This window comes from Oryctolagus cuniculus, chromosome 2, assembly GCF_051225735.1.
Source record: "Oryctolagus cuniculus isolate XC-2025 breed Fujian yellow rabbit chromosome 2, ASM5122573v1, whole genome shotgun sequence".
Classification (NCBI taxonomy): domain Eukaryota; kingdom Metazoa; phylum Chordata; class Mammalia; order Lagomorpha; family Leporidae; genus Oryctolagus; species Oryctolagus cuniculus.
The window spans coordinates 146,928,748-146,954,044 of NC_142868.1; the positions used below are offsets into that span (position 1 = coordinate 146,928,748).

Below are 25,297 nucleotides of genomic sequence, written 5' to 3' on the forward strand. Positions count from 1 at the left end.
AGCACAGCTCTGGGCCTTTGTGCCAACTGGCTGCGGGCCAGACTGTAAAACCTGGTTGGCTGAACTCCCTGATTCACGGCTGCCCTTTGCTAATCGCATGCTTCTCAGATATAACACTTGATACTTCTGATTAATGGTCCACATGTGACAAGTCTAGGAAGAGAGTTCTAAGTTTTACCTCTCTGTGAGGTGAACTAGTATTATGTGCCCTGAGTGGGTATGCACACCTGTTTCACAGTCACTTCGAACCAGCACATCATGTTGTCTACTTGCTAATTCCCTAGTTAATGAGTAACAGAGTTTAAACACACTCTCAAAATCATTGTTTCAAAGAAATTTTCCCCTAATACAATTATGACTTCTCTTACTGAGTCATTCTTTGTCACATCAGTTCCCTGGTGAAATCTGGTCAGTGACTGGCTACAGGATAAAATCCAAACTACTTGATATTCTGGGCTTTCATCATCTGACATCTGCCCATCTCTCTCTTAGTCCCGCTGTGTGTTCCCCTTGCCCCCAGCCCTGGGATAAGGGCCACTGCAGCTTAGCTGAGTATTTATCATGTCTGATAATTCTTGCCCTTGATTTGGATTTTGAAATAGCTAATATACAGACTCAGTTTAGGTTTGATTAAATGATGAACTTGCCTTTTAGAGTCAAACAGTTTTTGTTCTCCTTTCTTTCATGGAGTTTAATTTTTAATGAATGTTTTTGTTTTGTTTTAAGGAAAGAAAGATTGATAGGGTTTTCACTATAAGGTTGTGGCCAGGGTAGTGGTGGGATCATTTTCCAAACAGTGCTCTCTCTGCCCATGAAATTGTTGATAGTCAGGGTCTGGCTTTGACATGAAAGACACCTCACTCTGCCATTGAACTGTGTGACCTTGGGGAAATTACCTATTTTTTTTTTTTTTTAAGATTTTATTTATTTATTTGAGAGGTAGAGTTTAGAGACAGAGAGGCCTTCCATCCACTGGTTCACTCCCCAAATGGCCATAATAGCTGGAGCTGAGCTGATCAGGAGCCAGGAGCTTCTTCTGGATCTCCCATGCAGGTGCAGGGGCCCAAGCACTTGAGCCATCTTCCAGTGCTTTCCCGGGCCATAGCAGAGAGCTGGATCAGAAGTGGAGCAGCCAGAACATGAACTGGCGCCCATATCAGATGCCAGTGCTGCAGGTGATTTAGCTTACTATGCCATAGTGCGGCCCCCCAACCCCCCCCCCCCTTTAAAGATTTACTTATTTGAAAGAGAAAGGGAGAGACAAGGAGAGAGAAATCTTCAATCCATGGTTCATTCCCCAAGTGGCTGCAATAACTGGGGCTGAGCCAGTTGGAAGCCAGGAACAACTTCTGGGTCTCACACATGAGTGGCAGGGGGCCAGGGAATGGGGCCATCTTCTGCTGCTTTCCCAAATGCACTAGCAGGGAGTGCATACCTGCTTCATAAGGTTGTAATAAGAACTAAATAAAATTACGCATTATTTTTACTCTAATGCCTGGAGGATAATAAGTACTCAGTAAACGGTATTTATCATTACCATTACTATTTTTAGCAGAGACCTGGGTAAGAGGAGGGAAGATGACTGTCCCTTGGGGTTCTCCTGTATATTACTCAAGCCCTTTTACTGGGTTTCCAGCAAAGATTAGGAACCAATATCTTAGGGCAATTATGTCTGACTTGTTTTATCTGTTTCCCAAAGGTTTTAATTTTTCATCCTCTGGAAGAGAAGATGTAGACGTGAGAACATTAGGAAATGGTAAGATCACCCTAGCGTTACCAGACTAGAACAGTCTTCGATCCTCACCCTTTCTCGGCAGCTTAGCCAGAACCAGAGTGCCCACGGCCCCAAGCTTCTCCAGTGGAGACGTCTTTGTGGAGCACGGAGCTCCCTTTATCACCTGCATTATACACGTCTTAGCAGGAGTCATTTCGGTGGGGGCCGCCCTGACACGCCTCCAGTGACAAGGGGCTTTCATGTTTACCGACAAGGAGAGCCCGATGTTTTTTTCCCCAAAAGTTGGATTATTGATTGTCCCACTTAATAGCGTTTCAGAAGTACCAGTACAGTTTCCGGAATGTACATCTCCATTGAGAAAGTGAATCTGCTCCGAGCATTCAGGGCTCACCTTCTGCCTAGTTGCCTTACAAGGAAGCTGATGAGAACTGTGTGAGGTCTGTCCGCCTCCCTGTCGTGAAGTCACGGCCTTTCCAGGTCACTAGTGGGTTACACCAGGAAGATGGGATTTCAGCTCGGTGTACCTGGGCATGGCTGTGTGGGACTGCGTTATGTTCTTTAATTAGTGGCTGTTGGAGTTTTATTTGGTAATTACCACAGGCTTGTCTGGAGCTCGGGGAAGCAGTCATTTTCACCTGCTGCCCACGTGCAGGTTTCCAGCCCTCGCCTCCCCCAGAGCTCCTTGATTTCTTTTCACACATTCTTCCCTGTCCCAGCTGTAGCGCTGTCACTCACTCTTAGTCCTCTAGAGCTCAACACGACTTTCGTGCCTCTAACCCCTGGTGCCTTCGCTCGCACGGTAACTCCCTCAACACGCTTCTCTTTCCTGACCGCTGTGCGCTGCCAGGGAGGCCCTTTGCAGTGGAGCTGGTGAACCCGCACAGAATACACTTCACTGCCCGAGAAATTAAGGAGCTGCAGCAGGTAAAGCACGGGGGACGGGGAGGCGTCACGTCTCCAGCTCTGTAACGGAGCACAGTTGCTGACTGCTTTTTCCTTTCTCTTACTACAGAAAATTAATAAGTCATCTAATAAGATCCAAGTGCGTGACCTGCAGCTTGTGACAAGGTGAGGGGTGGGCTAACCAGCGATGATTTCAGGAGGGAGGGGGCAGATCAAATATCTGATAAGGGAGTTGTCTCCAGAATATAAACAAACTCTAACAAACCAATTAAAATGGAGAAACCATTAAATAGCCATTTCTCCAAGGAGGATACCAACAGCCAATAGACATGTGAGAAAATGTTCAGCATCACAGGTCATCACAGAAATGCAAATGAGAATCACAGTGAGATCTCAGTTTGTGCCCACTAGGATGGCTGTTGTTAAAAAGACAGAAAACAGGGCCAGTGCCACGGCTCACTAGGCTAATCCTCCGCCTTGCGGCGCCAGCACACCGGGTTCTAGTCCCGGTCGGGGCGTTGGATTCTGTCTCGGTTGCCCCTCTTCCAGTCCAGCTCTCTGCTGTGGTCTGGGAAGGTAGTGGAGGATGGCCCAGGTGCTTGGGCCCTGCACCCGCATGGGAGACCAGGAGGAAGCACCTGGCTCCTGACTTCGGATCGGCGCGGAACAGTTTGGCAGTTTCTCAAAAGGTCAAACGTGAGAGTTACCCTGTGACCCAGCAACCATTTCTAGGTATTGAATATGCAAGAGAAATGAGAACGCACATCCACACAAAGGCATGGACGTGAGTGTTCATAGTAGCATTATTTATAGCAGCAAAGAAGTAGAAACTCCCCAAAGGTGTGCAGATGAATAACATGGAATTTAGTCGTTCCCCCTTATCTGGGGCATACGTTGCAAGACCTGCTAGTACCAAACTCTATATAAACTGTGTTTTCCTATATGTACATAGCTGTGGTAAAGTTTAATTTATAAATGAAGCAGAGTAAGAGATTAACAATAACAAAACAACAATAGAACAATGTACTAAAATGAGGGTTATTTAAAACTTATTAATTGTGTTTCTGGGATTTACCATTTAATTTTTTTGGACTGCAGTTGGCTGCAGTTAACTGAAACCATCGATTATTGTGTATCCATACAATGGAATATCATTTGGTAATTAAAAGGAGCTAAGCCTTGGTACATGAATGAGCCTTGGAAATACTATGACTTGAAAGAAGCCAGTCACCAAACACCACCATGCTGTGTGATTCCATTTTATAGGAAATGTTTATAATAGGAAAATTTATAGAGACAGAAGGTTGATTAGCGGTTACCCAGGGCAGAAGTTCAAGGGGAATGGGAAGTGACTGCTAATGGCTAACGGAGTTTCTTTGGGGGGAGTTCTGAAAGTATTTTAAAATGAGATTGTGGTGACAGGTGCACAGTTCTGTAAACCTACAAAAATTCATTGAATTGTAGTTCAAATGGGGTAATTGCATTTATTATCTCAATAGAGCTATTCTTAAAGGGAATTTTTGGGCAAGGCTTGTAGTATTTTATATATTTAGACAAACTTTGTTTTGTTGTGTCTGTTTAGAGAGGCAATAGGACACATGAAAGAAGGTGAAGAAGAAAAGACCAAGACCTACAGCGCCTTAATATGGATAAATAAAGCAATCCAGAAGAAAGACATTGAATTCCTAGATGATATAAAGGTAGTTTATGTTTTGTTTATTTATTTGTTTGAAAGGCAGAGTTACAAGGCCGGCGCCGCGGCTCACTAGGCTAATCTTCCGCCTTGCGGCGCCGGCACACCGGGTTCTAGTCCCGGTCGGGGCGCCGGATTCTGTCCCGGTTGCCCCTCTTCCAGGCCAGCTCTCTGCTGTGGCCAGAGAGTGCAGTGGAGGATGGCCCAGGTGCTTGGGCCCTGCACCCCATGGGAGACCAGGAGAAGTACCTGGCTCCTGCCTTTGGATCAGCGCGGTGCGCCGGCCGCAGCGCGATGGCTGCGGCGGCCATTGGAGGGTGAACCAACAGCAAAGGAAGACCTTTCTCTCTGTCTCTCTCTCTCTCTCACTGTCCACTCTGCCTGTCAAAAAAAAAAAAATTAAAATTAAAAAAAAAAAAAAAAGGCAGAGTTACAGAGAGCGGGGAGGGAGATGGGGGCTGGGGGGACACTGAGAGGGAGATCTTCTGTCTGCTGGTTCGCTCTCCAAATGACTGCAACAGCCAGGCCTGGGGCTGGGCCAAGCCAAAGCCAGGAGCCCAGACCTCCATCTGGGTCTCATATGTGTGGCAAAGGCCCAAGGACTTGGGCCATCTTCTGCTGCTTTCCCAGGTGCCTTAGCAGGGAACTGCATCAAAAACAGAGCACTTGGGACTTGAACCAGCACCCAGATGGGATGCTGGCATTATAGGCGGAGACTTAACCCTTTTCCTTTCTCTTTTACTTTTTCTGTTGTTTGTAAAAGAGTTATTGTTGTTTGTAACTAAAGTCACAGAACATAGGCTTTAGAGCCTGTGAGACATGGATTCAAGTCCCGGCTTTGTCATTAAGTGGCTGGGAACTCACTTAACCCAGTGGAGAGGCAGTGTCGCTAGGGGTTAGGAGTCCAACCCTAAAGACAGGTTGCCTGGGTGCAAATCCTAAGGTCTTCATTTCTTAGCTGTGTGACTTTAGACAAGTTATTTAATCTCTTTATTGAGTATCAAGCATTTCAAGCATTTAAGAACACAAGCTGGCACATAGAAAACACTCAACAATGCTATTACTATATTTGCTCTTCTGTTAAAATATAAATATATATTAAATATACTTTATAAATATATTATACATTATTTATATTTATATATAACATAAATATACAAAACATAAATCATATAATACATTATTAATATATATGAATATATTATATATAATATATACTGTATTATATACTATGCATATAATATAATATATATTATATGTATTATATTACATATTATCATATTGATATTGATGTATAAATTATGTAAAATATAAATATTAACATGTATTATACATGATAATATATGATATATAATTACACAATATATAAACATAATATATAAGTATGTAATATATATAAATATTGATATATGATGCATAATATATAGTATATATAATATATATAACATGTTATATAGTATATAATATATACTATATATTATATAGTATATATAATAATATTATATATTGTATATATATTTATATATAAAATAGAACTTACCTATGGCCGGCGCCGCGGCTCACTAAGCTAATCTTCCGCCTTGCGGCGCCGGCACCCCGGGTTCTAGTCCCGGTCGGGGCGCCAGATTCTGTCCTGGTTGCCCCTCTTCCAGGCCAGCTCTCTGCTGTGGCTGGGGAGTGCAGTGGAGGATGGCCCAAGTGCTTGGGCCCTGCACCCCATGGGAGACCAGGAGAAGCACCTGGCTCCTGCCATCGGATCAGCGCGGTGCACTGGCTGCAGCACGGCAGCCATTGGAGGGTGAACCAACAGCAAAGGAAGACCTTTCTCTCTGTCTCTCTCTCTCACTGTCCACTCTGCCTGTCAAAAAAAAAAAAAAAAGAAAGAAAGAAAGAACTTACCTAACAGAATTAATGCTAAGATTATCTGTGCAAATAAAAAACACTGATAGTATACGACAGCCTATACATTTTGGGCTATGCCATTTTCCTTCACATGGGAGTGTCACTTGTAGAGAATCTTCCTGTTTGTTTGCATTTTTCTTCCCACCTGCCCCCACTTCTTCCTGTAAAGACGCCAAGAGAGCATAATTGGGCTCAGAAATGCATATAGTTATCACACTGTGGAAATGGGCAGTATTTGGGGCAGGACTTTGGCACAGCGGTTAAGTCATCACTTGGGACACCCATATCCTGTATCAGAGTGCAGTCTACTCCGGTTATGATCCAGCTTCATGCTGACACACACTCTGAGAAGCAGCCATTGATGGCTCAAACACTTAGGTCCTTGCCACTCATGGGGGACACCTGGATTGACTTCTGGGCTCTTGGCTTTGGCCCAGTCTAGTCCTGGCTATTGTGGACATTTGGGGAGTAAAATAATGAATGGACAATTCCTCTGTCTCTGTCTCTCTGCTTGTCAAATAAAGTGAAAATTTTAAAAATTAAATGGGCAGTATTTTATAACAATGTAGATGACCTACTAGAGGGGACTGAATTAATACTGTGGTTACCGTAATTAAATTAGACTGTTACTATCCAGATGTAGTGCATATTCACTGACATTAGAAAATGGTACTAAGTGCTGAGGGGAAAGATAAGGTTAAGAGTAGATAGAAAGATGATACAGTGTGATTTGAACACATACACATATGTTTGTATGTACTCATATATATGACTGTAGAAAACACATTATATGGCAGAAGATACCATAAATAGGATTTATACTTGTCATAAAAATATAAACACCCAATAGATACAAAAGGACAAAAAATATGAGCAGGCAGCTAAAAAATAGCAACTCTAAGTGGCCAAAAGTTATTGTGACTTCTATCTGGAGGTGGGACATCTTTTCAAATAAGACATCACCTTATTTCTGTTGGACCAGTAACACCTAGCAGTGGGCTGGAATGGAGGAGAAGGATAGTTGCATACATTGTCAATAGAAATGGCAAGTGTTGCAGCCTTTATGGAAAGCAGCATGGCAATGATTATTAAAAAAAAATGCATTGGTCTTCTACCCAGCACTCCCTCTGCTGCCAATCTCTCTGACAGAAAGAAAACTCGAGTGTGGAAAGATATCTGCACAGGGATGTTTATTAACTTTGTTGAAAGTGGTAAAATCAATAAAAACTACAAACAAAATGAATGTCCTTCAATAGAAAAATAATAAATATATATAATATATATATATTATATAGGCACCAAAAAACAAAAATGGGGGACTTCTGGTCTAGCTGTTGAGACGCCATTTGGTATGTCCACATCCAGCATGGAGCGCCTGGGACCGAGTCCTGGCTCTGCTCCTGACTCCAGCTTCCGGCTAATGTGCACCCAGGGAGGCAGCAGGAGGCAGTTCAAGTAGGTGGGTTCCTGCCATTGAGTTCCTGGCTCCTGGTTTAGCCTGGCCTAGAACTTGCTGTTAGAGGCATTTGGGGAGTAAGCCAACAGACGGGAGAACTCTTGTTGTCCGACTCTTTCTCTGTCTGCCTACCTTTCAAATTAAAAACAAAAAAACCAGCATATGATCCCAATTACTTTATATGTTAACATGTAAACATGTGGATAGTAATACATGATGAAAAATGTTGAGGAGAGATGTGCCTTGACGGAGTACCCATGGTGTTTTCAGGGGAAAAGTGCAGAATGAGGTTTCGGTGGCAACGCTATTCACCTGCTTAGAGAAGCTCCTCTCTAAAGCAAGGGCCCCTCTGGAGGTCAGCTCTGCGACCCTGGAACTGAGCCCTAATTATCTAGGGCCTTTGGGATAATGGTTATAATGTAGATACATTTTTAAGATTTTAAAACAGATTTATAAAATTCTCCATTCTTTCACATGTGTATGAGTCATTCAAAATGCTACTGGAAAAATAAACTTGTTTTTTTTTTAAATAATTTATTTACATTTGAAAATCAGAGACCAGGAGAGACACAGAGAGTGTGCCCTTCCATCTACTGGTTCACTCCCCAAATGGCCACAACAGCCAGTGTGGGGCCAGGCCTAAGGCAGGAGCCAGGAGCTTCTTCCTGGTCTCCCACATGGTTGCAGGGGCCCAAGCACGTGGGCCATCTTCTGTTGCTTTCCCAGGCCATTAGCAGGGAGCTGGATTGGAAGAGGAGCAGCCGGGACTCAAACTAGCACCCATAGAGGACACGGGTGACACAGGTGACAGCTTTAACCACTAGGCCACAACACCGGCTCCTAAACTCATTTGAGGGTAGTAGCCAATGAGCTAATTCAGAAATAATGCTGGCTGAAAGATTATTATATAGAAGCAGACTCAGTGGTAAAAGGATCTATTTTAATGGTCCATAGTCCAAGTCGGCTGATGTGATTAGTGGATTTCTGGTAACATTTTTTACAGTTTGCAAATATTCCTGCTGCCATAAACATATAAAGACTGAATCAGTTTCCAATTCTGAGAAAGTTATTTCAAATGTACTATTTGTCCCCCTTTTTAAGGGCAACCTACTTCTATGGAAAAAAGTGTATTTGTGTTTCTGAAAAGCAGAGTGCAAGTTAGAGTAAATGGTTTCCTTTTGTCAGCTACAGAGACAAGAAACATGAGCAGCAAGCAGCGTTGGTCTGAGAGCCAGGCTGGCAGCAGTGCTGGGCCTCACAGCTCAGCTGGTATTTCCACTTCCTGCCTGGTTCCTGGTCAGCCTCCTGGGAGTGACTGAGAGGTGAAGGAATCAGAGAAGAGCACTCGTTCTGTAGTTGCTCAATTAAAGGCTGGCTGTTCCTGCAGTCTGAAGTGCAGCCTGTTTTTATAGACTCCTTAATAGTTAGCCTTGGCCTTTATTTTATTGGTCTTTTTGTCCAGAGAAAAGGCCAACCTTGTGGAGATGGCTTATCTCAGAATAATAATAAAAATGGTTCTAAAATCAAAGAATTAAGCATAAAAACCACAGAGTTGGGGGGGGGGGTTGCTGACTCACCACTCTGATAACGGCGGTTATACCTTCCCAGCATGCTCTTTGTCAGAACTCGCCCTTCCTTTCTCTGCAGAGAGCGCCACACAGCAGAGACCAGACAGAAACCTTTCTTCGCTCAGCAGGGCTCAGGCACTCACTAAGCATGTGAATTAGGAATCGTTCCAACAAGAAACTGCAGAGGAAGCCCAGTTCTCGGGAACTGGCATTTCTAGTTCTGCCCAGTACCTATTTTTAAAATTGGAATTAACCTTTTACAGTATTTCTCCTTATTTCTTGATTATATCTTGTGACATAAAGGAAAATCTCTCATTTGAACTAATTGTAAGGAAAGCAAGCCCACGTCCCCGAAGCAGCTGAGATGAGGCGACACTGCTGCGTTCCGGGGCTGGGCTAACCTGCTCAGAGCCTGATTTGTTGTGCACACCTACTTGTAATCATTACATTGGAATGTCACCTTCGCCACTTTTCCAGATTTATCCTTCTGTATAACCAGAAAACCAAACCAAACCAACCACCCCGAGAGCGCATATATGGCCCTCCTTGGAATATGCAAAGCACGCTTGTGCACAAGTGAGGCACGTGTTGTACTTGCAAGCAGCCATTTCTCACCCCAGCCTGAAATCCTCCCAGGTCACTCTGTTGGTTGGAAAATTAAAGAACGAACATTGCCCTCTCGGGGCAGGCACTGCACTTCAGCAGGTTAAACTGCTGCTGGGGACGCCCGCATCCCACATCAGAGTGCCTGGTTTGAGTTCCGGCTTCCCCAACCAGCTCCCTGCTAATGTGCATCTGGGAGGCAGCAGGTGATGGCTCAAGTACCTGGACCCTTGCTACCCACATAGCAGAGCCATAGGGCGTGCCTGGCTCCCGGCTTTGGCCTGCCCCTAGCCTTGGCTGTTGTGGGCATCTGGGGATTGATCCAGGGGATGGAAGATCTGTCTCTGTCTGCCTCTCCCTTTCATGCTGCCTTTCACATATATAACATTTCTCTCCCTCTCCCTCTCCCTGTCCCTCTCCCCCCCCCCCCCCCCACGAACACACGCACACACAGTCTGTAAAGAGCACTGCCTTCCAGAAGAGCCCATTGAAGCAAAAGACAGGGTGGAACTCTAGGGTCGTAACCAACCCTTTAAATATTAGAGCAAGAGACTTTGAGGATTATTGCTTTGAAACCTTTTTTTGGATTTTGTTTATGAGGAAGGTCCTGGAGCCCAGGAAGTGAGGAATTATGGACCAGGTTCTGAGAAGAGCACAGGCTGAACCTGAGGGGAGACGGTTTATTGCAGTGTGATCCATGGAGCCCCTCCCGAGCACATGTGTGGCGAGGGTTGCGTGACAGAGGAGCCGAGCCATCCTTCCCTGGGTGGCCGCGCTGACTCTCTGCTGTGACCATACCCCCCTGCAGGACCTCAAGATCGACCAGAAAACCCCTCTCCGGGTCCTGCACCGCAGGCCACTGGCTGTGAGATCGCGTGTCATTCACTCCATGGAGACGCACTACGTGGACGAGCATCATTTTCGCCTCCATCTCAAGACTCAAGCTGGGACGTATCCTCTCGCTGTCCGCACCGCGGGATCCTAGTGGAACAGCTAGTGCAGGCCTGGAAGAGGCGCCACTTGGTCTGGGAGGTATTAGGGAAAGCATTATAAGTACAGTGGAGAAGAAGCCATGCTTTTTTGGTTTGATATCTTTTTTCTTTTGTGGTTTTCAAAATGACTTTAAAAACAATTTTTTATTTATTTGAGAGGCAGAATTAGAGAGGGGGTAGAGAGAGAGAGAATCAATTTTCCAGCCACAGGTTCACTCCCCAGATGGCCATGGTTGGACCAGGTGGAAGCCAGGAGCTTCATCTGGATCTCCCATGTTGAGTGGCAGGGGCCCAAGCACTTGGGCCATCTTCCACTGCTTTCACAGGCCATAGCAGAGAGCTGGATCAGAAGAGGAGCTGTCGGGACATGAACCAGTGCCCATATGGGATGGCAGCATCACAGGCAGCAACTTTACCTGCTATGCCACAGGACCAGCCCCCAAAATGACTTTAAATTATGAGGTACAATCAGTTCAATGTCATCTTTGAAGTTATTTATGTTTCATGTAATTAGTTTGGTACCCAGTGCTGGGCACATAGGAAGTAGTCAGAAACATTTTTAATGGATTCATTTGCTGTCTCTACATAGTATGCAAGCCACAAATTCATGACCAAATGTGGGTCCTGTTAGCATTTCAAGCCCTTGCCGGATGAATAAACATGGTTGGCAGATGGGAATGATGACTGTACATATTGATCTTAACTTTATGTGGCCAATGGCCCAGAACAGCAGCCCGTGTCCCTAAAACATCTGAATTGTAAAAACTCAGTGGGGTCAGTGCTATGGTGTAGCGGGCTAAACCTCCACCTATCGTGCCAGCATCTCATAGGTGTGTCTGTTTGTGTTCTGGTTGCTCTTCTGATCCAGCTCTCTGCTACAGCTGGGAAAGCAGTAGAGACGGTCCAAGTGCTTGGGTCCTTGCACTGGCATGGGAGACCAGGAGGCCTCCCAGGCCAGATCAGAAGTGGAGCAGCCAGGTCTCGAACCAGCACCTATATGGGATGCCGAACTGCAGGGCGGAGGCTTTAACCGCTATGCCACAGCGCTGGCCTCTATAGCTAATTTTTAAGTCCCATATATAAATCTTGACACTTTGGGGATAAGCTATAATGAAAAAAAGAAAACTATGACTTTTGGTACTTTTGATGTAAACAGAGGTCCTGGGTCCTTATGTTGACTTCCAAGCTAATAGGAACCAGTTTTCCATAGCTTATTTTCCAAGACATGTATCACAATCAGAGCTCAGGATGGTGTTGTAACATTCCTGCTTTGACCTATCCAATCTTGCCCATTGGTTGGTACTGCATGGCTGTCTTCACTGTTTCCTTAAACAAAGCCCAGGTACATCAAAGAGTTTGTCCATGGAGACTTCGGGAGAACTAAGCCAAACATTGGCTCTCTGATGAGTGTGACTGCAGACATTCTTGAGCTGGATGTTGAGGTAAGCCAGCTCTGGAGTGCACATTTGCAAATTCAGCCAGAGTGATGCTCCTTGGCACTTAGTCAGATAGCACTACCCACCTTCATAGTACTGGAAAATAATCACACAGTATCACTGTATCACAAGAAATACCTTCAGACTTCATTAAAAATACAAGGTCTCATTTACTATTTTATCTATTTACTAGTTGCTTTACATAAAGTAACTTTTAAGCCAAGCAAAATTGTAATGACTCTCATATGTCCTTTGAAATCAAGAGTACATTTCCATATCTGTTTTGTTTTATAAAGAATTCAAGGCAGCTTGCTCAGAAATGTACATTCAGGGTGGGTGGGTGGGAGTCGCATTTCTGTAAAGGACCTCTATGCTGTGGTCCAGACTTCTTGCTCTTACAGCCTGAACTGAAAGAAGGTTAAATTCTAAAGAATGGCTATTTCAGGAAATTGTTTGTTTCATTTGAGTATCACATAGTGAGTAATACATTGTGTTCCTTGATGAAAGTCTATTTAGGAATAGTCTTTATCCTTCATCTTATCCTCCAAATCTTAGGAAAGCTAGCATTTTGTATTAGGAATAATATTAAAGTTATAAAGAGAGGTTGATATCATTGCCTCGCATGAAAAAACTATAGTAATCGATTATCGCAGATCCTCTGATTGGACTTTACGCAGTTTCTGCAGTGCACCCAATGACAGCTCCTGCAAGCCTGCCTTTTCAGTGAGCCTATCATTTTGAGGAAGATAACTTTTAGCTCTTTGGCCCTCGTTCTTAGGACATTCTGAGATCTCAGGAGTGTCAAGGAGTCACAGGCCAAGGTTTCTCAACCCTGAGTGTCCACTGGAATCACCTGGGGAGCTTTTGAGATAATACACCACGGCTATCCTCCCTTGCCTTCAACACACGCTTGCAATCAGTGATGTTTAAAAATTCAGTTTGAGAAACCACTCATTAACTTATTATGGATGTTTTGTATATGGCTACATTGTGAAACTAGTTTAACTGAAGTTATCTTTAGATTTGTAAAAGACACACACACATAAAAGTGTTTATGTTTTAAAGATTTATTTGAAAGGTAGAGTGACAAAGGGAGGGATAGTGGGGAGACAGATCTTCCATCCACTGGTTCACTGGCCAAATGGCCGTAACAGCTGTGGCTGGGGCTGGGCCAGGCTGAAGCTGGGAACCCAGAACTCCATCCGGTCTCCCACAGGGATGGCACGGGCCCAGGTACTTGATCCAGCATTCACTGCTTTGCCAGGCATGTTAGCAGGGAGTTGGATTGGAAGCAGAGTAACTGGGACTCAAACAGGCACTTGAAACGGGATGCTTGCATTGCAGGCAGTGGCTTACCCATTGTACCACAATGCCAGCTTGCTATTTCCTAATCAAAGTTTTATAAATCTGGAATGTGAATGACTCATGGATTAACAGTTTCAGTACCTCATTTTAGTTTTCAAATTTTTAAAGTTAATAAAAACTATGAATATTTTAACTTTCTCTTAAAACACATTCCTTATAGTTACGACATGGTATGCGGGGCTGATGCTGTGGCATAGTGGGTTAAGCTGCTTTCTGCAGAGCTGACATCCCGTAAGGGCACCGGTTTGTGTCCCAGCTGCTCTTCCTCTGATCCAGCTCTCTGCTATGGCCTGGGAAAGCAGAAGATGGCCCAAGTCCCTGGGCCCCTGCACCCACGTGGGAGACTGGGAAGAAGCTCCTGGTTTTGGATTGGCCCAGCTCCTTCGAGAGTGAACCAGCAGATGAAAGCTCGCTCTCTCTCTCTCTCCGTCTTCCTCTTTCTCTGCCTTTCAAACAAATACATCTTTTTAAAAAACAGACATGTTTATGTGTGGACAAAATAGTCTTACTGTAATTTCATCATAACTTGAAGGCCAAGGTTTTGTTCCAGAAGAGCAAAATGAAGGTAAGAGTAGACTAGACTTTGAAAGAATCAAACACAAAGATACTTAATCCTTTTCTAGTTACAGGTGATCTTTCATATTCTTGTCTTTTAGATTTAGTTGCTAGGTTACCAGCAAGGCTATAGGTTTACACACTATTGAATGTGTTAAATCAGAGATGGAGCCGACACTGCGGCTCACTAGGCTAATCCTCCGCCTTGCGGCACTGGCACACCGGGTTCTAGTCCCGGTCGGGGCACCGGATTCTGTCCCGGTTGCCCCTCTTCCAGGCCAGCTCTCTGCTGTGGCCTGGGAGTGCAGTGGAGGATGGCCCAAGTACTTGGGCCCTGCACCCGCATGGGAGACCAGAAGCACCTGGCTCCTGGCTTTGGGTCAGCGCGGTGCGCCAGCCACGGCGGCCATTGGAGGGTGAACCAATGGCAAAAGGAAGACCTTTCTTTCTCTCTCTCTCTATCCACTCTGCCTGTAAAAAAAAAAATAAAATAAAAATCCTGCTGCTTGCTTAATTCAGAAACAGAGCTTAAGCTTAAGAATCCCTAGAATGGACAAGAGCATTTAAATGATGGTGTTCAGTACCTCTTGCCTTCAAATGCATCTTCTTCTGCTGTATTATGGTAAATTTGAGCAATATTACCAGTAACTGTTGACCAGAATAGTATGAGCTGTTTTAATGACTGTTTTCTCCCTTCTAGTCTGTGGATGTTGACTGGCCACCTGCTCTGGAAGACTAACTTCTCAATGTGGAGACCAAGAGTAGTGTTTTCCTGGTATGATGTAGACTTCCACTCAACATCCATGCTAACACAGCTGTTTACCCAGCATAACGGTGTCTGGGAAACCATCTGGATCATGTTGATCTGTATGATTTCTAGTTTATTGCAACAGCTCAGGATCTCTGTGTGTAGATTTTGTGTTCTAACTGTTCCAAGGATGTCGTGATTTTTTCTCATTTCCTCTTACATCTCCACAAAACAAAATAAGGAAACCATTCTCTCAATTCTTCGATTTAGAGGGGTATACAAAAAAGACACATTCTTTTTTAGTCTGAGACGCTGTAATTTCTTGCAACAAGATTTTCCTCTTGAAGAGGCATTCTACCTTTAAAATCATGTTCCAAAGCTTTAAAATTATCTGAATAAAATTTTTTTCTAGATTTATGCAGCATAGTATCCTATAATATTCTAAGATATCAAATGAAAATCTGCCAATATTTTTCCTGGTGAGCCTCAAGCAAACTATTACCAATAGAAGCCCTTTTGAGCGTGATTTGTCACATATCTAATGACCTCAAGTTCCTATTTTGACAATCTAAAATTGTCAATACCTTTCTTCTGTGCAAGGGGAAGTGAAACCTTAGTAATTGAGACATACCATTTTAAATAAGGAGAAACAAGTGCCTTCAGTAACTCCAATCCCAGGGTTAAGAATTTGAAAAACAGATTGCTAAATAAAGGGTAAACTAGTATTACTTCAATATATTAATTTCAAACGTCTTAATGAAAGGCAAATAGGAAATTGTCTCTATTTCATAAATATTGAAACCAAAGAAGTTAGATGACATCTAAAAATTGTTACCTCCATATCTAGGAATAGAACTGAAGTTGCTTTGTCTCTAGAGTTCTTTTCTAAAACATTATATTATTGAGTACTTATGGTATGGAGGAGGCACCTGAGGATGCCTTTTAGACTCATGGACCATTATAACTGAGTTTTGGAATTAAAATACCAAATCAAGCAGCTTACCAAAAAAAAGCCCAAGTATATTTCATACAATCTCATATAACTGCCACCTGTAAGTTTATTACCCAATGGTGTTATGAAGGGAAATAATATTAAGAAAGCTAAACTTGGGGCTGGCACTGTGGTATAAAAGGCTAAGCCTCAGCCTGCAGTGCCAGCATCCCATATGGGCACCAGTTTGAGTCCCAGCTGCTCCACTTCTGATCTAGCTCTCTGCTATGGCCTGGGAAATCAATGGAAGATGGCCCAGTGCTTGGGCCCCTGTACCACTATGGGAGACCAAGAAGAAGCTCCTGGCTGCTGGCTTCAGCTTGACCCAACCCCGGACATTGGGGCCATTTGGAGAGTGAACCCAGCAGAAGAAAGATTCTCTCTCTATCTCTGCCTTTCAAATAAATAAAAAGGAAAAAAGAAAGCTAAACCTAAAGAACAATGGGTTACTGAAAGTTTTAGAAAAGAACTTTCCTGGGGCTGGCACTGTGGCACAGCGGGTTAATGCCCTGGCCTGAAGCGCCGGCATCCCATATGGGTGCTGGTTCGAGACCTCGCAGCTGCTCCACTTCCGATCCAGCTCTCTGCTATGGCCTGGGAAAGCAATAGTAGATAGCCTAAGTCCTTGGGCCTCTGCACCCACGTGGGAGACCCAGAGGAAGCTCCTGGCTCCTGGCTTCGGATCAGCGCAGCTCTGGCCATTGGGACCATCTGGGGAGTGAATCATCGGATGGAAGACCTCTCTCTCTGCCTCTCCTTCACTCTCTGTGTAACTCTGGCTTTCAAATAAATAAAATAAATCTTAAAAAAAAAAAAAAAGGAAAACTTTCCTAAAATTTCAGATTTAAGTGTAATTCCTGTCACTCTTAATATAGCTATTAGAGGTTTTTTTTTTAGTATTCACATGGCTTGTATAGTATCAATTACTCACTGTTTCCCATCTCTGTATTACACATATTTCATAAATATGAAGATTCACTTTAGATATCAGGAAAATAGTGTTAACTGGTAAGCCAGCCTACCACTTTGATTTCATATGTGAATAGTAGCAAATAATTTTCACTCTTTCCAATGTTAGAAAATGAGAATGGAATAACAGAAATAAACTTCTGATAAAAGAACTTCTGTGTGAATCATTTTCAATTTCTGAAGAAATTTTGCTACAGAAAGACAAATAATGTAAGAGTCTTTTGAATATTTCTTTTGTTTCAGCTTTGAATCCAGTATATCTGTAATATGGAAAATTCAGGAACCTCCTTAGCAAACTTAGAAAACTTATTTCTTAAATTTTTAAACCCAAAATTACACAAAATTTCAAGCAAAGAGTAATATTAGCTGTAAACATTCCATTTATTTGAGACACAAGTTGTTAAAAATTAATGTTGATCCTTGTTCTAGGTGAAATTGGAAACATCAGGTAATGAGAATACCATAGTTTCCTTTTGCTTAAAAATAATTCTTAAAATTTTATAGTTTCTTTTTTTAAAGCTTTAAATTAGAAGTATTTTAAATAACATTCAGAGAAAGTTAGCTCTTTCAGTTTGCAGTTTTTAGTATTTCTGTGTCCCAAATATAGTCTGTGGTTTATTTTAGGAAAATCACAATTCTGAATACCTGGGGAACAAGCTACTAAAATGAAAAATTTTCAAGATAACTTTATATTTTCAAGTTATAGCAAATAAATTTAAAAGTTAAATTTCATTTTGTAAGAGAAAAACATTTTAGGCTAATCTTTAGTTTTATACTTTTTAAATCCAAAAGAAATTGACTTTGATATAAGCTTTTCTGAGTTCATTTTAAAATGGTACCCTTAAGTTGAACCATTGAGCCAATGATGCCTTATTGTCTCAAATACACTAGTGTGTAATTCCTACAAAGGATATTCTTTAATCCAGCCCCAGTACTGCTATCAAAATCAGGACTGATACATTAGTATTATCCAATCCTCAGGCCCTCTTCAAGCTTTGCTAGTTGTCCTACCAGTGTTCTTCATAGTCTGGTGATTGTACTGTGCATTTAATTATGTCCCTAGTTCCCAACCTGAAACACTCTGTCTTCCCTTGATTTCCATTACTTACACTTTTGAGCATTTCAGGCCAGTAGTAATCCCTCAGTTAGGATTTGCTTGATGTTTCCTTATTATCAGACTCCATTTGCACCTTTTTGGTATGAGTACCACACAGAAAACATTATGTACTTGCATCTTATCAGCGTTTATTTGCCCAGTTACTGATGGTTGGGCTTTGATCACTTGATCAAGGTACTGTCTACCAAACTTCTCCATTGATAAGGTAACTCTCTTTTTTCCCTTTTGCCATTAGTATCTTGTAAAGAGGCTATCCAACGTTCACTCCCAAGTTTAGCATCCATTCAAGATTTCCACCTGAATCAATTATTGTACCAATTGCCAAATATTTTCTAATTTATCATTCCCTTTTTTTTTTTGCCAGGCAGAGTGGACAGTGAGAGCGAGAGAGACAGAGAGAAAGGTCTTCCTTCTGTTGGTTCACTCCCCTAATGGCCGCCGCGGCCAGCGCACCGTGCCGATCCGATGGCAGGAGCCAGGTACTTATCCTGGTCTCCCATGGGGTGCAGGGCCCAAGGACCTGGGCCATCCTCCACTGCACTCCTTGTCCACAACAGAGAGCTGGCCTGGAAGAGGGGCAACCGGGACAGAATCCGGCGCCCCGACCGGGACTAGAACCCGGTGTGCCGGCGCCGCAAGGCGGAGGATTAGCCTAGTGAGCCGTGGCGCCGGCCTAATTTATCATTCCTTTAACATTTATTGGTCATCATTCCATTAAAAGGTAGTTTCTCATTTATTTACATCACTGTGTAATTAAAAATGTTTATTTTTGTGACTAGATAATAATGTATTAGTTTTAATTTCCTGAATTTGATACTTGTGGGGTTAAGTGCAATGTTCTTGTTTGCAGGAATTACACAGAAACAAGACTCACAGCCTTCCTATTTGATGGGTTTTAATTTCTGCTTTTTAAGTATTGATTTTGCCAATGGGACACGCTTCAGGCTGGGTTGTGTTCTTTTGACATGTCCCCATCATTCTTTAAGTTCTTATTTTATACAAAAAGATATTCCAGGGCCCACGCTGTGGCACAGCAGGTTAAGCTGCTGGCATCCCTATGCATGCTCATTCAAGTCTCAGATGCTCTACTTCCAATCAAGTCTCCTATTTTTTTTTTTAAAGATTTATTTATTTATTTGAAAGTCAGAGGCCTTATAACTTCACTACTGAATTTTACAAAACATTTAAAGAATGATTACCAGTCCTTGTCAAACTCTTCCCAAAAAATGGAAGGGAAGGGAATTCTGAAGTCCATTTGTGAGTCTAGCATTACCCTGATATCAAAGCTGGATTAGGACATTATCAATAAACAAACTACATGCCAATGTCTCTGATGAACACAGATGCAAAAATTCAACAAAATACACACCAAATTTAATAGTGCACTTGAAAAAGCACTTACCATGATACAGTGGGATTTATCTCGAGGATACAAGGATGGTTCAACCTGCAAATCTATAAATGTGATATACATCAACAAATTAAAGGCCAAAAAACATCATCTCAATAGATGCAGAAAAGGCATTTGACAAAATTTACCATCCTTTCATAAAAACTGCCTATAGACTACATCTAGGAGGAACATAACCCAACACAATAAAGACCATACATGACAATTCCACAGCCAACACCATAGCAGAGTACAGCACTGAAGGCCTTTCTCAAAGATCACAGACAACACAGGATGTCCCCTCTCACCACTTCTATTCAACACAGTACTGGAAGTGCTGGCAAGAACAATTAGGGAAGAAAAAAAATAATAGACATTAAATTGGAAAGGAAGAAGTTAGATTATCCCTGTTTGCAGAGAACGTGATTTTACTTAAGGAAAACCCTAATCCACCAAAAAACTTTGTATATTTATTGAATATACAAATTCAATAAATTTGCAGGACCCCAAATCAACATAGAACAGTCAGTAGTCTGAAAAACCAAGAATCAAATCTCATTTACAATAGCTTCACAAAAATATATGCTTATGAATAAATTTAACCAAGAAAGTGAAGGAGCTCTACATTGGAAGTATAAAGGTGAAACATCTCCACACTATAAACACTGTTGGAAGGATGGAAAGATACCACACATTCATAGGTTGGGAGAATCAATATTGTTAAAACATCCATTGTTACCCAAAGTGATCTTTTAAAGATTTACCTGTTTTTTTGTTTTTGTTTATTTTTTTTGGAAGGCAGAATTAGAGAAGGAGAGACAGAGATATCTTCCAGAGATATCACTCCCCAAAGGGCCGCAATAGCCAGTACTTGGCCAGGCCAGCAGCTTCATCAGGTCTTCCACGCTTGTGGCAGGGGCTCAAGTCCTTGGGCCATCTGCTGCTGCTTTCCCAGGCACACCATCAGCCATGGAGCTAGATCCAAAGCGGAGCAGCCGGAACTCAAATCTGGGATGCTGGCATCTCAGCAGCAGCTTAACCCTCTACACCACAACACCAGCCCTGAGTCAGCGGATTTTTTACAAAAGTGCCAAGAATACACAGAGGGGAAAGGGCAAGTCTGAACAGACATTTCATTTCTCAAAAGCTGACATGCAAATACTAAGGTATATGAAACCTTCCCCAACATCGCTCATCACCAAGGAAATTTAAGTTAAAACCTGACATCTGTTTGAATTGCTATTCTCAAAAAGGCAACAAGTGTTAAAACGTGGCGAGACGGGAACCCTTATGATACTTGAGGGGAAGGTAAATTAGCATATCCATTATAAAGACAATATGGAAGTTCCTCAGCAAATTAAAAATAGACGGATCATGAGATCAAGCAATCTCACTACTTAATATGTGAAAAGGAAATGAAATCAGTATACTGGAGATACATCTGCATTCACATGTTCTTTGCAATAGCCAAGACGTAGAATCTTTAACCTACATGTCTAGCCCCAGATGAATGAATAAAGAATTGTGATATCTGCAAGATGGAAGAGTCCTTACCAGAACCCAACAATACTGGTTCCTTGATCTCAAACTTCCAGCCCTAGAACTGTGAAAAAATAATTTGTTGTTTAAGCCAAAACAATTTAAAAAGGCATTTCATTACTCTACAAAGTTACCATTTCAATACACATGCAAGCGTTCAGCTTTAGCATTCCATAAACATTTTTTTAAAGTTTTTGTTTTTATTTATTTGGAAGGCAGAGTCTGGGGGGCAGAGGAGGCCAAGACCTTCCATCTGCTCGTTCACTCCCCAAATGCTGGCAAGAACTGGGGCTGGTTCAGGCTGAAGCCACAGGCCAAGAATCCCATCTGGGTTTCCCACGCGGGTGGCTGGGACCCCATCAATTGAACCATCACCCTGCAGGGAGGTGGATCAGAAGCAGAGGCAGGACTCAACACCAGGCACTTCAATGTGGGATACAGGCAAGCAGCAGTCCAACAATATCCACCCCCCAAAATGCCTATTTGTAAGCAAGCAAAATTACCTTTCCGGGAAGATGTTATAAATATGTAGAAAATCTGTTGATACTTTGAAAACCAAGCAGCAGTAACATTTTATCAAGGATTTTAGAAGTTTTCCATTTATTATTAAAGAAAAAAATCATTGTATACAAAGATATTATAAAGATAAAATATTCTGTACAATAAAACACATTCTGACATTTTAAAAACTATTGCATACCGATACTAAACTTAACATTAAATAATTGAACAGTACCTGAGAACTTTTAAGTATCATTCTTAGCAGTGCCTCCAATGTTTTTCCAGTCATCAAGCATATACTACTACTTGGAACAGACAAAAAATTATTTTGCTATTCTGCTGGGATCTAGATTCATCATAGCCAACAGTATTTTTAAGGACTTACTTTAAAACAAGAATCGCCTCTAAAGATTCCCTGGTCTGACTCATTCATTTAAGAAGGCTCATTAACCAGAAGCTCTATGTTTTCCTTCCCATCTCAAAACTACCAGAACCGTGCTACAGTGGCTAACAGGATCAGCTAATTACACAAAAATCCAGTGGCCCGCCAGGGAAATCTCAAGACAATTCAACAAATGGATCCCTAGGTACTCCAAACTTACTTATATCTAACTACATTTTATTGAAAGCTGTAATGTTTTGATTAGATAAAGAAATTTTAACAAGTGGGAAAGGTGAATATTTGCTACTTTTATCATAAATTTATATTTACTTGCTAATATCCTTGAAAGTTCAATCTGCTAAAGAACATTTCATACTAATTATTGTGTATTACCATTTCACATATTAAGTGTTTAATGAATTTTATTTGTACTTCTTTAAATTTTTGAAAGCCCAGTAGTAAACGAAGTTGTGGGAATAAGTGGTAAGAATATTAGAATATGGTAAATTCTACCTCTTTAAATTGGTAATTACTAGCAAGTAGTACATATCCTAAAACCACAGACATTTAGAATAGAGGGATTGCTTTTCAAAAAATGATGTATCTTTTTTATTATTGGGGGTAGTTGAAACAGTAGTTTTTTGGTCTGTCATACACATGAAATGAAATTTCATACAGGATTACTTTTGAGATTTGATCTTACCCACTGTTATTAAACCTGTGCTTTAACTGAACTCTGCTAAGATATGAGTTAAAATACTTATTTTACTAAGTCTTAGACAAACAAAGGCATAAAACTAGACAGATAACCCGTATATTTATGTCTAAGAATCGACTCCTGGGCTTTCAAGACAAACAATGAAATTTCTACTATATGCAATACAAAAAGCATTTTATAATTTTCCCTCTTTCACATGCAGCCTGTGAAAACAAAAGTTTTCATGAAAGAAAGTTTTGGTGGCAACTTCATTAACTCTGATGAGACTCACTTTGAGAAAGCGTGAAAGTACTCCCGATTCATAATCGTCTTTGGCAAAGAAATTCAAAATCACAGAATTTTAGAACTGAAGTCATTAACTGACTTTATCCACACTCTACATAGGAAGTGTTTCTGCAAAGAATAAATCTAAAAGAAGGGAATATCCCCCAGATCTGGACAATTGCTGATCATTCTAAAAAGACACCTATCTCAAGGTTCTTGATTACTGATCTAACCCATAGTGATTTTTCTCACTCTGTCGTGTACAAGGTAACTAGAAGGAGTGTGTAGAGGTGAATCAGGGCCACAGGATATACCGATATTGGCTTATTAATATTTGATTAGCCCTACAATTTACAGTGTTTCTTCTCATGTATTATTTTATTTAGTATAATAATCTGTGAGGTAGATAGGCTGGGTATTATCTGACAAAGGTCTCTCTTCTGTTTCTCCATACTGTTTAACAGCACATGATAATCTTTCAATAAATTTATGATAACTTATTTGGTGCTACTATTGCAGTCTGAATCACCAATTCCCATTCTCTCTCAACATGGAAGATAGAATGAGTTGATCTGAAGCATCTGGTTAGAAGTGGACCGCCCAGCTGTTTCTGTGCACTCTTGACACAGACTCACAGTTAAATATTCCAAAGGCCAGTAGGTTCCAATGATAAAAATCAAATGCTGCTTTATAGTAGGTACGGGCTGGGAAGGGGTACAGAGAAAATTTCTAGAGTGCTGCAAATGTGGTTACATGGTATTTACATACATAAACACGCATCAAGCTATACACTAAAAATTCATCTACTTTATGCAATTTTTATGTCCCTCAAAAAGACAAAGATTGACATGTTTGAAAGGAAAAGCTGTGTCTCATTCACCTCAATCATTTTTGGCACCTCCCATGGTGCTCTGTATTTTGGACATTCAAAAAATCTGATGGGACTGATGACATGATCACTGGAGTGTCTGTTCAAGGAGAAGGTGCCATGTGCATGGAGGGAGATGCTGACAGTGGACAAAGTAACCAGGCAAGGGTATGAGATCATGCAACTTTTCAATCCTCAAGGGCTACAAAAGAGTTTTTAAAAGGGAGGCAAATAGGTCAAGAAAAGTATATTTTACAAGACTTAACTAATATTGGCATCTCTGCTTTTTCTCCTGGGTTAAGCATCTTTTTAAAAACTGCATCCTTGTCTGTATTTTAATAACCACACTTAGGTCAATTTCACCTTTCCTTCTCTAATAGTAGCTACCATTTACTCAGCACCAACTGTGCCAGGAAGGACTGCACCAGGTGGTAGAGTCCCAGAGATGAGTGATACCAACACTTAAATGTCAATAATTCATTGATGAATTCTATAACATGGGCATGTACTAAGCTGCACCCTGACTATGGAGGCAGGACCAACCATCACAGAGAAGCCCAATCTTAAATGATGAGTGTTCTAGCTGTAGAAGAGCAGACAGAGTGGATAACATTTATAAAGGTAAGGAAACAGAAAATTTTTTACTTTTTAAAAAAAGATTTATTTTATTTGAAAGGCTGGGGTGGGGGAGGGAGGGGGGAGAGGGAGAGAGGGAGGGGGAGAGAGAGAGAGAGAGAGAGAAATGTATCTTCCATCTTACAGGTCACTCCCCAAATGGCAGCAACAGCCAGAGCAAGACCAGGCCTCCCACACTGGTGGCAGGGGCCCAAGTACTTGGGCATCTTCCACTGCCTTCCCAGGCACATTAGCAGGGAGCTGGATTGGAAGTGCAGCAGCTGGGACACGAAGTGGCACCCATATGGGATGCTGGCAGCATGGATGGTGGCTTAACCCACTATGCCACAATGCCGATCCCAGGAAATGTTTTTTTCAAAGAATGCTAACCATGTAAAAAGGGTTAAGAGGATGAGTTAGTTAAAATATAGAGAAGATTCTTGTTTTGTAAAAAGAATGAGGGCCTTTACTAACAGTGGCAGAAATGAAGAGGGGACAAATAACAAGGATTTTTAGGAAGCAGACTCAAAAAGACTGGAATATGAAGGAGTGTGAAAGAATAAAACAAGATTTTGAGAATCCTATTAAGTATCTTAAATGGCAGGACAAATGGTAATGCTTAAGGAATGTAAAAATCCAAGAGGAAAAGCCAGTTTATCAGGACATCTAGGTACCATGAGAGAAAATTGAAGCAGTGGGCACTGATGAGATCACACAGGGGAAACAGTACCGAGTGAGAGCTGGGGTTGACCCTCCAGGAAAGAAAGCATCTTCTGAGAGGTCTATCCAAAGAAGGTGTGGCTGACAGGGGTAGACGGCTTTGGGCAGGTCAGGAAGGGAGAATTAAGACTGATAAAAAGATACCAGATTTCACAAGAGTGAGGGAAGCAGTGGATAATCTCTGGTCACCTTTCCCAGGATAGTCTAAGAAAACAGTAGAGAGCTAAAGACAGGGAGCAATAGGCTAAGGAATGACTGGGAAGGGAG

The 25,297-nt window shown here is 41.9% G+C and overlaps 1 protein-coding gene across 18 annotated transcripts in view; it reads left to right on the forward strand.

Moving 5' to 3' along the window:
• PUS10 (pseudouridine synthase 10) overlaps nt 1-17,065 on the forward strand; it is an 83,377-nt gene extending 66,312 nt beyond the window's left edge. For all 18 annotated transcript variants that reach the window (XM_051838434.3, XM_051838411.3, XM_070069089.2 and 15 more), the window contains 7 exons: nt 1,700-1,756; nt 2,583-2,659; nt 2,748-2,803; nt 4,221-4,338; nt 10,669-10,811; nt 12,195-12,294; nt 14,909-17,065. In XM_051838434.3, coding sequence (XP_051694394.1) covers nt 1,700-1,756; nt 2,583-2,659; nt 2,748-2,803; nt 4,221-4,338; nt 10,669-10,811; nt 12,195-12,294; nt 14,909-14,947 — 590 coding nt within the window. In that variant the 3' untranslated portion in view covers nt 14,948-17,065. The remainder of the gene's footprint in view (nt 1-1,699; nt 1,757-2,582; nt 2,660-2,747; nt 2,804-4,220; nt 4,339-10,668; nt 10,812-12,194; nt 12,295-14,908) is intronic.
• Nucleotides 17,066-25,297: the final 8,232 nt, after the last annotated feature.